The sequence below is a fragment of the Amblyraja radiata genome, chromosome 26 (assembly GCF_010909765.2).
Source record: "Amblyraja radiata isolate CabotCenter1 chromosome 26, sAmbRad1.1.pri, whole genome shotgun sequence".
Taxonomy (NCBI): domain Eukaryota; kingdom Metazoa; phylum Chordata; class Chondrichthyes; order Rajiformes; family Rajidae; genus Amblyraja; species Amblyraja radiata.
In genome coordinates, this window is record NC_045981.1 from 19,404,367 (window position 1) to 19,417,223 (window position 12,857).

General features: G+C 46.5%; 1 protein-coding gene across 3 annotated transcripts in view; it reads right to left on the bottom strand.

Annotated features, from left to right (window-relative positions):
• The window catches only part of LOC116987999 (polycystin-1-like), an 83,149-nt gene that overhangs the window by 62,405 nt on the left and 7,887 nt on the right, over nucleotides 1-12,857 (bottom strand). For all 3 annotated transcript variants that reach the window (XM_033044384.1, XM_033044383.1, XM_033044385.1), the window contains 4 exons: nucleotides 6,852-6,970; nucleotides 5,940-6,087; nucleotides 3,640-3,914; nucleotides 1,776-2,522 (listed from right to left, as the gene is read on the bottom strand). In XM_033044384.1, the coding sequence (XP_032900275.1) occupies nucleotides 1,776-2,522; nucleotides 3,640-3,914; nucleotides 5,940-6,087; nucleotides 6,852-6,970 (1,289 nt within the window). The remainder of the gene's footprint in view (nucleotides 1-1,775; nucleotides 2,523-3,639; nucleotides 3,915-5,939; nucleotides 6,088-6,851; nucleotides 6,971-12,857) is intronic.

Here is a 12,857-nt window from a genome sequence, read left to right on the forward strand (position 1 = left end):
CCCAGTCTTGGTAACTTCACCACTGAGATTTGGTCATGGCTATTAGATTGTGCCTATTTGTGCCATTAATTTAATATACGATAATTAATTTTCACCATTTACTTGATTCGTTGTGCCCTGTCCATCCCCGACAAACTCCTGGTGGTCACCTCATTTTCACCTCTGCAGCATCACCTTGTTGTTCCCTTTAACATTCAAAATCTCTTCTCCCCTGAACCCTTCCCCTTCCAGTATTTAGTTTAAAGCCTCGTCTACAGCCCCAGTTATTGGATTAATCTCAGCCTGGTTCCAAAGAAGCTTGTTCCAATATTTTATAATTACACCCTCTTTTCCCGCTTCAATGGCCTCCTGCATTAGAGTGTCTGAATAACCCTGATGCATCAGAAATACACAATCTTATGGGCCTGTCCTACAGGTGATTTTTCAGGCAAGCGGAGGGAGCGCTATCTGAGTGAAATTCACACAGTGAAATGCCAATGTGATACAGACACACACCGCGATGAACAAGAAGGTTGTCGCTGTAATTAAGACGGTGAAAGCACAGTGTATGGGAAGGGTCACGTAAGTCCTTTAAAAGAGGGGCGGAGAGGGGGGGAGAGGAGGGATAAGGGGGAGAAGGGGAGAGAAGGGGAGAGAAGGAGCGGAGGCAACTTTTAAGAAGCCAGAGATACACGGCTGTGAAGCTCGGCAGACATTAACATTACCGGTCGGTTATCCTTGGTTCTGAAAACGACTGTTTACGTTTTTTTCCCCCAATGAGCCAATGAAATTCACCGGTCAACACTGGCTACAACCTAAGAGAACCTACGACAACCTATGACCTCCTGGCGACCCACTAACACTGCACCGACGGCACGAGAATTCTCGCTACTCTCCATGGCGGCTTCATTCTGGTCGCCACTAATTTTTCAACCTGTTGAAAAATTCACGCCGACCATAATGAGGCTGCAACTAGTTCCCAGAATGCGGGAACTCCTCAGGACCATGAAGGCGACTGCCCGGCAACCACCTGCGAACATGTGGCGACCATCTGACGACCACCTAATCTCCTGCAGTTGACTAAAGAGTCGCCTAAGTGGGACAAGCCCATTACTCTCCAGCTCATCAATGAGCAGAAGTTCTTTGAGCTTCGGCGACTAAACGCAGATATGGTTGCCATGGATCCCACTGATTTCCAATGAGCCTCCACACACTGCAACCACAACACATCACCTGCTCTACCATACATCCCTTATCTATACTTGTTTTTAATCAATAATGTTTAATCAATAATGTTTTATTATTAATGTTTAATGTTTTATGTGTCATTCCTAACTGCCACTGTATGTCATGTTGTCACTTGCGGACGGAGCACCAAGGCAAATTCCTTGTATGTGAATATTTGGCCAATAAACTTATTCGTTATCATTATTATTATCATTATAACATGAAGATGTTCTGTTGCCCTTGCCTTAATGAAATCCCACACTCACTGAAGGTTGCAGTCAGTGGAGCTAAAAGCTACTGTGTGCTGTACTTAAAAACACTCTGCCTTTGGTGCTTAGGGCCTAACCTCTGGAATTCACTTCATCATCGCTCCATCTCACTCCTATAAGCTCCTACACAAAACATACCTCCTCAGTCAACATTTTTGATCTTCATCCCATCATCCTACGTTCCACTGTGCTTATGTAGCTGAGATGCCCCTCTAGGACGTTGTACTATTAAAGACTCAATGTGCTTGTGTGCAGCCCTGTGTAAAACCAAACTCTCCACTTGTCCTGGGAAGACAGTACCTGAGCAGCATCCACCAGTAGGCGCCTGGGGTTGGGCACGATTCGCAGGCCCTGGATCGTGTCGTGGGCCTGGATCACCACGGACAGGTTCTGGGAGCTGACCTCATTGTTCACACTGATGTTCAGGACTTCGCTTCCCGGGTGACTGACAGCAAAGCGGGCTTGTGCGAACCAGGTATCGCCTGTCTCTCGGCGGCAGGCGGGTAGGAACTGGGGCATGCCAAAAGGGCAGTGGGCCTCGAAGGGGACAACCGTCTGGCGTACTGGCGGACCCCACCATGAAATAGCACGGCCGCCAGAACGGATCTTCACCACGATGGCCGTCTCGGCGTGAGTCGGTACCGTGATCGTCTCGCCTATGGGCTGTGGGAAGATGATCCGTAGCCCGGCAATCTTTGTTTGAGCGTTGAGCGGACAGCAATCAGTCACTGTTGGGGTATTCTGGTTACCCAGGGATACTGGGTGTGGGTCAAGGGATGGGGTGAAAGCAACAGCCTGTAGTTGGTCTGTGTACAGGACACGCACGTCGCAGACAACGCTGTCCACCCAGGTGGGACTGGGCCGCGCGGGCTGGAAACCTTCCAGTGAATTCTCCGCCCAGCCCTGGCGCACTAACCCCATGTAGCTTTGTCGCCATGGTGACACGGAGCTGGGCAAGCAATGCAGGAGGGATCCCGGGCCTGCATCGTGCTGAAGGCCGACGACATCGTCTGGAAATACGTGGATGTCCTCATCGCCCAGCACCACCTGAAACACACAGCACCAGCCAGAGAGGGTCACTAGTTAAACCACAGTGGCGCAGCGGTAGAGTTGCTGCCTTACAGTGTCAGAGACCCGCTGTTAGATTGGAGAGAAGCATCTATATACTGATGCTAAACAAGTGGCGCAGCTGCCTCACACAGACCCGGGTTTGATCCTGACTATGGGTGCTGTCTGTACCTTCTCCCTGTGACCGCGTGGGATTTCTCTGGGTGCTCTGGTTTCCTGCCACACTCCAAAGTACAGGTATGTAGGTTAATTGACAGGTAAAATAGTAAACTGTCCCTGGTGTGTAGGATGATGCTAGTGGGTGGGGAGGACTCGATGGGCTGAAGGGCCTGTTTCCATGTGGTCTCTCTAAACTTTAAAAAGGATGAATGTTTCAGGTCAGTGACTCTTCATGAGAACTAGGCAGTGTTTTGTGAGGTCTCCAGCATTTGTAGTTTTCTTGGTTTTCAGTCATGAACAAAATATTGGTCGGTGACATTGCAGGATAAACCAGCTGGGATACAGGTCTGCCACTGTATTACACTGGGATACAGGAGCAGATGGATGCAGGTCCATCAACCTGCACAGGTCTGCTTCAGTACTACACTAGGGTACAGGTCTACCATTGTGTCACACTGGGATAAGGGTCTGCCATTGTATGGCACTAGAATTCAGGTCTGCAACTTAATGTTACTGGGATACATGTCTGCCACTGTATTACACTGGGATACAGGAGCAGAGGATGCAGGTCCATCAACCCGCACAGGGCTACAGACATTAGGACTATTGTTGATTTCTCTCCATGATGAAATATCCCACCAGCATAATATTTTTCAGTGTAAGTAGTAGTGGTCGTGGCGAGGTGGACAGAGAAGGAAAACAGGAAACCACCCAAAGATCTAGTTAGGCCGTGCGCCTGTGTCCATGCTCTACAATTCAATGGTTCGATAGTAAGCAAAATGGAAGACGCCACATTCAGAGCAATAAAAGAAAGAAAAGCCGGAATCTAGCCGATTCAGGGCCCCATACAAATAGCTTGATATTCTTACTGACAAATTCTTTAATCATTATGCGAAACAAGGAGAGGTTATGAAAAATCCCAGACTTGATAACTCACGTTTATCTGCATGGTGCTGACGTCGGAGGTGATTGTCATGGGTATGTCTGCGACCCGTGAGTAGAACGGTTGTGTTCCCCTGTACCTGGGGGGGCTGGCAATAGGCAGGATGTTGGTGCTGATGTTCTCAAATGCATAGGAGCTGCAGGGGCTGGTGATGGGCAGACATTGCTCCCTCAGGTGGCACCACTGCTGCCCACTCATGCATCCCCCAGTGGTGTTACACAGAGGCCGCATGTGGCAGCTGGCGAAGGGCGTCCGGAGTGACTCGCAGCCTGGATAACCAGAGAAGCAAGTTACAACTGACCGCAGCCAACACCAAGGAGATAGATGCAGGTCCACCACTAATTTTCCAGCACCTTTGGATCCAGAGCTTTTCCTGATTTTGGTGGACCAAAAGAGGTCACGGCCTTTGGGGTCTGAGATAACAGCTCCGGGCCGGAGTTCCAGATCCCTGGCCGCAGGGGGGCAAGTTCAACTCACCAACCACCGGCTGAAATCAGTGATGCCGTCTCTGGATGGGCCGGAGTTCCAGACCCAGGGACGCAGGAGGCAAATTCGACCCAACGATCGGTGTGGAAGTCCCAATGAGATAGAGATCGACTGCCTCACCCAGCCTAGCTGCCACATTTTCTGGGGGACTTCAGAGAGGGGGGGGGGGGTGTCTGGATTAAAGGGGGAGCCAGACCACCAGTTGCCGCAAAATCAATGGTGGACCTGTATGGAAAATACCGGATCAACATCTCTGAAAAGGACATTGGGACTGCGGTCATGTTTCAAGCCGAAGACCGACAGATGTTTGTTGGCTGAGTCATAGTCATGGAGCATGGGCACAGGCTGTTTGGCCCAACTCATCCATACCGACCGGGAGGTGCCCCATCTAAGCAAGTACCATTTGCCCCCGTTTGGCCCATATGTCTTTAAACTTTTCCGATAGATGTACCTGTTCCACGTGTCGACAGTTTCCCAAACTAGGTGGATGGATTTAAGAAGTTATTTTGATGGTCTGTGGTGTCTGAAGGATTTGGGGAAATCTATTGCATTAAGCTTCAGGTTAAGATTTTGGATTTGTTAATGTTACCTTTTGGGCAACACGACTGCTATTTGTGACACCAGCAGAGTTTTCTGGCTCCACAAGCAAGGGCTTAAGGGCCTGTCCCAGTTGGGCGTCATTTGCACGTCACGCAGGTGGCGCGCGAAGATTTTGTGAATCCCAAAATCCTGGGGCACCGCACCTCACCACGCGCCATGTGCGCGTAATGCACGCCATGCGCACGTTGTGCGTCGCGATCCGTAAATAATGTCACGTAAACGACACGCAGATGACACCCAAATGGGACAGACCCTTAAGGTTCATTAACCTCCACTTCCTCAGTCCATGCTGTCTATACCTCAGGCAATTCCCACAGGGAACCAGAACAAGTTTCAGTAGGTGCTAAATCTGTTCACATACTCATCTCCAGCTGATGTCATCTGGCCTGTAGTTACTAAACTTTACTTCAGCAACTATCATCAACTAGAGAGCGGTCCTGAACTACTATCTATCTCATTGAAGACCCTCGAACTATCTTTAATCAGACTTTACTGAACTTTATCTTGCATTTAACGTTATTCCCTTCATCATGTATCTGTGCTCTGTTGAAGGCTCGATTGTAATCATGTATTGTCTTTCTGCTGACTGCAACAAAAGCTTTTTATTGTACTTTGGTGCACGTGACACTAAACTAAGCGGAACTAAAACTACCAGTCACAGCTATTCAGTGCTACATTATCATCAGCTCATCGCCGCCACTGCTACGTTCAAACACATATAAAATCCATTTCTGCCAACATCCAGAGGGAGGGTTAGTGGGCAGATGGAACGGGGCTTGGGTGGGGACAGTGGGAGAAATAGGGGACTCGGAGGGATAGGGTTGGTTGTTGAGCAGAAGGGGGAGGCAGCAGAAGGGAAAGGAACTGGATACCTCAAGATTCCAGCAAATGCAGTCTCATGTGTCACAAGGCCATCAGGGTGAGTTAGTTTATTGTCATGTGTACTGAGGTACAGAGAAAAGCTTTTGTTGCGTGCTAACCAGTCAGTGGAAAGACCATACATGATTGCAATGGAGCCATCCGCAGTGTACAGAAAAGAGTGGAGCAATTGTAATGCGTGATTGCAGATCCACTCGTGTGACCAGCACACAAACAGTCGCATGGCTTGGGCACCATCTTGGAATGGTTAAAAGCTAATACCTTCCAAGTTTAATTCCAGATTGTGTGCTGATATCGAATCGTACCTTCTCAGAGTTTGCGCTTCTTACCTGGAGGGATGAGAAATGAGCTTGGGGCGCAGTATGGCCTGAATATCTTGAAATGTACCCGCGTGGCTTTTTTCAAAGGTTCCACCACAAACTCAATGGAGCTCACCAAGCCTGAGTGACTGAACCACAGGCCGGGAAACAGCATGATCTGAGAAACCAAATGGGAAAGTGACTGCAGCAATCCATATTCATCAGCACAAAATAGTCCAGCAGCTCCATGTCAGTGTTGCCAAAGGGTTTAGCAGGATACAGATCTGTTGGAAATTAGACCTTAAAAAACAATGAAGGTAGATAAAAATGCTGGAGAAACTCAGCGGGTGAGGCAGCATCTATGGAGCGAAGGAATAGGTGATGTTTCGGGTTGAGACCCTTCTTCAGACAAGTGAAAACAATGATGTCTGATTTCTGTGGGGAAGTTACATGCAAAAATTTTTTTTCTGTAGACTGTTTATTTTCCCAAGTCAGCTTTTTTTCCTGCTTGTCTATTTCCAAAATGTCATTTAAGTGTTTCTCTATTTCCTGTTGAAATCACGTTATAATCAGAACAATCTCTGCTATGGATAGCATTTTAGCTATAATGCACGTTCCATAATACTAATTGGATATTGCATGACTGATGAATAATGGAACATTGTTTATGTTATGCTGGGCCTGCAACCTCTCACAGTGTAACCGATTCTCCACCTGCCCTGAGGGCCTTTGAATGGGCAGTGCTTAATTCCATAGGAATCACAAAGTCAGGGCAGAAGATGGATGTGCAATCATGCAGCAGGAACAGGGAACAAGGTTACCCAATAGTCTCTCCTTTGAATTTAGGTCAAGACTTTGGGCACATTGCACTTGTCATTTGTGGCTGCTACCACAGAGTACAGGAACCCACTCCCCCACTGTAGATACTGCCTGTTGTTTTACCTCAACCATCGATGTTCCACGCAGTGTGGGGGCTGTCAGTACCGTGGCATTCTTCACACTGTAGGTTCCACTAAAGGTCGGTACTCCCGTGAGAAAGTAATTGACATTCTGCAGAGAGACTGCATTTAAAGAAGAGAGAATTAAAGTCAATAGCCGACAGGTAATTACATAGCAACAACATGGATTTATATATCGCCCTTTAGCAGGTGGTATTCCTGATGAGGTCGAGATCGATTGCCTCGCCCAGCCTAGATGCCACATTCTCGTGGGGGACTTCCAGGGGGAATTTCAAGTGCGCTCTCTTAATTTGGTCCGGACTAAAGGTGGTGCTGAACCACCAGTGCCTGGAAATTCAGTGGTGGACCTGTACTCATATGAGGAGGGACTTCAGGGAAGGTTCACTTGGTTGATTCTAGGGATGAAAGGGCTGGAGTTTAAAATATTGAGAATGAAAGTTAGTGAAACGACTATGATTCTGTGAGAGATTCACAAAGTAGACGCTGAAGGGATGATTTGCCCCATGGGGGAATCTAGGGCTCGGGGCAATTGTCAGCTAAATCATTAATGTGGTTAAGCAACAGTGGACCCAACACTGACCCCTGCAACACCCCTCCAGTGTGTTCCACAACACACCTCCAGTGCTTCTACTCAGCGGCTGTGGAAAGCATCTTGTCCGGAAATATCACGATTTGATTTGGGAACTGCTCTGCCCAGGACACGAAGGCTCTGCAGAGAGTAGTGCGTTCGGCCGAACACACTATGGGAACTACACTCGCCCCCCTGCAGGAACTATACATCAGAAGGTGTAACTCCAGAGCCAACAAGATCATGGGAGACCCCTTCCACCCCAGCAACGGACTGTTCCAGCTGCTACGGTCAGGCAAACGCCTCAGTTGCCATACTGTGAGAACGGAGAGGATGAGAAGGTGTTTCTTCCCAGAGGCCATTAGGACTGTAAACTCCTATCTCTCCAGGGACTAACTTTACTGAACCACTCTACTGTGTGTGATGTCTTTTTAAAATTGCTGTTTTTTTCTTTTTTCTTCCCTCCCACAAATATGTAATATGTGAATATGTGATTTTACTTCGGAGTCACGTGAGTGACTATGTGAAGAACCCCGCCAGGACGCATGCGTGTCATATCGCTACACGCATTGCGAAACAGTCAGGCGGGGTGGAACGACGTTCCCCCGCAGCGGCAAGTTTAAAAGCCGGAACCTGCAGGTAAGGGATACTCTGCGGTCTTTTTTGTTGTTCCCATGCTGATTTACAGGTGGGGAGTCAATGGACAAGTCCAAGAAAACAACGAGGGCTGCGACAAAGCTGGCGGGGGAGGACCGCGGAGTTGCGGGCAGCCAGCAGCGGCCAGCGGCACATGAATCACCCGTAATGGGAACAGTTGTGCCCGACTTCGCCCCCGCACCGGCCAGATCTACACCGCGGCCGGGCGGTAAGGCAAAACAAAAAACCAACAAAGTCGTTGACTCAGATGAGTCCGACTTCGAGCAGCCGCGAGCGGCCAGCGACCGTGAGCGCTGGAGCCGGATGGAGCGGCTTGTGGAGCAGTTGCTCCAACGTGACAGGCTCTGGGAGATGGAGTCCAGTCACTGTGGGCACTATGTTACACCCACAGCAGCACCTCTTGTAGGGCTGCACAGTGCATCTCCCTCATCAGAGGGGAGTACTGGGGGTCAATTCTGGGCTGATCCTGAAGAGGGGTTTGCAGAACAGAAATCAAGTGTGCAAGGGGTGCAGGAACGTGAAAATCTACTGGACATGGTGTCCAACTTCATACAGCCAGACCAGACTGGCCAAAACCTGGAACAAAAACTAGCTGCCAGTATAGATTATATGTCCTTTAAGCAGCTACAGGAACAGGCTGTGATGGACTGTATATCCCTGAATGTTCCCATTGCAAATAATTGCATATGGAAACATGTCGGAGCAGGAGTTAGAGGCATGGATGTCAAACTCCAAAAAGTACTAAAGCTCGTAACAGCGGGAATAACAGCTTTCGCCCGCACAGTAGATGAAAAGGACATGTCGCAGGACCAACAGGATACACTGGCACTGCTTTGCAACACACAATATGAAATAAACAGCATCAGGAAGAGTGCCATCCGACCTGCTCTAAACCTGAAATTCGCAGGTCTGTGCAAACCTGGAAACACAAAACCACCAATTTTACTATTTGGAGGTAACCTATCCAAGCAAGTCAAGGAGCTCGATGAGGAGGTAAAAACCCTGGGGCTCATAAAAGCGACATCATCGTGAACCTACTACGGCCATAAACAGCACCCTTATACACCCACCAGTAGAACAAGACAAACTGGTGAAAGCTCAAAGGCCCGGTACACTGAACATCGGTCTTTTTTAGGCCATGGCCCAGACCGGCCTTTTTGGAAGATACGCAAACCTCCAACACCAACCCAACCACAAACCCAGACACCGGCGCCTCAACCTCCACGAAGGATTTACAAAAAGAAGTAAACCTGCCACTGGTAACCATGGAGGTAGGTGGGTCTGGTTCCTTACAAATTGCAGGGAGTATGGAGGTTGGGGGGAGATTACACTTCTTTCTGGATGCATGGAGTATGTTAACTACCGACACTTATATTTTAAGCAGTATCCAGGGATATACCATAGAATTTATACACAAATATAGCCCTCCAGTTCAGCATGTACCGAACCGAATGTTCGTACTTTCAGGTAAAGAAAAATCAGAAGCACATGCTGAACTGGAGCGGCTTTATGCAAAAGTAATAATTGAGAAATCCCAACACGAATCGCTGGAATTTGTGTCCAATATCTTTACCAAAAACAAAAAAGATGGTGGTTGTCGCATCATCATAGATTTGACCAATTTGAATACATTTGTACAATATATTCATTTCAAAATGGAAACCTTTGTTACTGCAAAACAATTGATTTCCAAAGGTTACTTCATGGCTAGCATCGATTTAAAAGATGCTTACTATTCAGTGCCTATACGAGGTGACCACAGATGTTACTTAAAATTCAACTGGATGGGACAGTTCTGGCAGTATAGAGCGCTGCCAAATGAGTTAACATCAGCCCCCAGGCTGTTCACAAAAATTTTGAAACCAGCCCTAGCGTTTCTGCGGAAACGAAAACACATGGTCATGGCATATCTAGATGACATACTTATTGTGGGCGAAACTTTGGAATTGGCCAAACAAACTGTAACAGCCACAAAACAATTATTTAAAAAACTGGGGTTTATTATCCATCCAGTTAAATCTAAATTAACGCCTTCCACTACAATGGACTATTTGGGGTTCACCATTGACTCAGTTCACATGTCGGTAACTTTGCCAAAGGGAAAGGCTATAGACTTAATTAGAGGCTTGCAATAACCTCATTGACATCAGTAAATCGTCCATCAGATTGGTAGCAAAAGTAATTGGCAAAATGGTGGCTGCTTTTCCAGCCACACAATTCGGACCTTTACATTACCAAAATTTACAGAGGGCAAAAATACGAGCACTCAAAATTAATGCTGGTCATTTTGACAGACCAATGAAGCTACCAATCGAAGCTATAATGGAACTCAAATGGTGGAAAGATAACATTCGGCTTTGTTCCAATCCAATCATTATCAGCAACCCTTCTATGGTGCTACAAACTGATGCCAGTGCACTTGGTTGGGGTGCTACCAATTCCATCTCCAGCTGTGGAGGTAGATGGAATGCACAGGAGGCATCATTATTACAAACACTGGGCATAAACTACCTGGAAATGTTGGGTGCATTCCATGGCCTAAAGTCATATTGTTCTGGGTTATATCACCAGCATGTTAGACTACAGATTGACAATACCACCGTGGTAGCATATATCAACCACATGGGTGGAAACAAATCGACATCATGTGACAATCTGGCTAATACAATTTGGCAATGGTGTATCCAGAGAAATATTTGGATATCAGCTACTTACCTACCAGGTAAACTAAATTTAGTGGCAGACACCAGGTCACGCAAATTTAATGAAAACACCGAATGGATGTTGAATAAAAAAGTATTTGCTGATATTACAGCACGGTATGGAACACCAGATATCGATCTATTCGCATCCAGACTTAATCACCAGTTATCAAACTATGTTTCGTGGGAACCAGACCCTGGGGCAGCGGCGACAGATGCATTTTCGCTGCATTGGGGGAAATTGTTTATGTATGCATTCCCTCCTTTTCTGCCTCATCAGTCGGGTATTAAGGAAAATACAGCAAGACTCTGCGTCTGGTATTTTGGTAGTACCCGATTGGCCTACTCAACTATGGTTCCCTGTGATACTCGACATGGTATTAGAACCATGTATCATCATCCCGAATAGACCAGATTTATTGGTTCATCCCGTAACAAGGGATAGCCACCCATGTCATAACTATATGAATTTATTAATTTGTAGAGTCTAAAAATACCTCTACTACAGCTGGGACTGACGAACTGAACAGTGAACATTATTTCGGCGGCCCACAGACAGTCCACCAAAAAACAGTATCTGGTATATATCAGGAAATGGGAGATGTATTGTCACAGAAACAGCATCACCTACAGATCAATGAACATCCCGTCTGTTCTGGAATTCCTGGCAGGCCTCCATTATGATGAGGGGCTCAGTTATAGTGCCATCAACTGCGCCAGAAGTGCCCTGTCAACATATCTATGGCAAGGAACAGAGCGTCATTCTGTTGGGACTCACCCCCTGGTAACAAAACTTATGAGGGGAATTTTTAATATCAATCCCCCAAGAACCAGGTACTCTCAAATATGGGATGTGAGTATTGTCCTGACTATGCTAAGGAATTGGTCTCCAGCAACAGCTCTGTCCCTATAAAGACTGACACTGAAGACAGTCATGCTAATGGCTTTGGTCACGGCACAAAGGGTACAGTCGTTACATAAATTAAGACTGGACAACATGACTTCTTCACCTGGAAATATAACGTTTCATATTTATGAATTAGTCAAGCAGAACAGACAGGGATCAGCAGGCCTCAATATAGAATTTAGGTCTTACCCGACAGATGATCGTCTCTGTATAGTAAGACATTTGTTGTTATATATGGAGAACACGAAAATCATCAGAGGCAATGAGAAGGCACTTTTAATCAGCCACAAGCAACCACACAAAAAAGTGACGGTCCAGACCATCTCAAGATGGCTGAAACAGGTTCTAATACAGGCTGGGGTGGATACTAATATTTTTAAATCTCATTCCACCAGGGCTGCAGCTACATCGGCAGCTATGCAGTTGGATGTACCAATGGACCAAATCCTCAAGACAGCAGGATGGTCAAGGGAAAAAACATTCCAACTATTTTATCATAAACCAGTAATTAAACCTGGAACGTTTGCAGAAACAATTTTAAGTTCTGTAATATAATTTTACTCCATAAATAGGGGCTATAATTTGGTGTTAATAAATTTATCATGGATTTCAATGTCGGATTCATGTCTAAATTATGTTGACACAATTCCTCCCACAGTCATTAAGGCAGATGTGATGCATGGACTCGTTTCCACGGCATGAAATCACAGAGCTTTGAAATCTTCACGTAGTCACTCACGTGACTCCGAAGTAAAATAGTAAGATTAAACGAGAACTTACCAGTTCGAAGTTTGATCGTTATTTTATGAGGAGTACGTTGAGGGAATACGTGCCCTCCGCTCCCACCCTTGATCATATACTCAACTGGTATTTTCTTCTCTAATCTTACTATGTTCAGTCATTACAATTATCTGTGATTTCACACTTTGAAGAATGACACGCATGCGTCCTGGCGGGGTTCTTCACGTAATCCCTCAACGTACTCCTCATAAAATAACGATCAAACTTCAAACTGGTAAGTTCTCGTTTAATCTTACTATTCTGTTCCATTCTGTTTGTAGTTTTTTTTTTTCTTTTGCACAATACGCGAGCATTGCCACTTTTCATTTCACTGCACATCTCGTATGTGTATGTGACGAATAGACTTGACTTGAC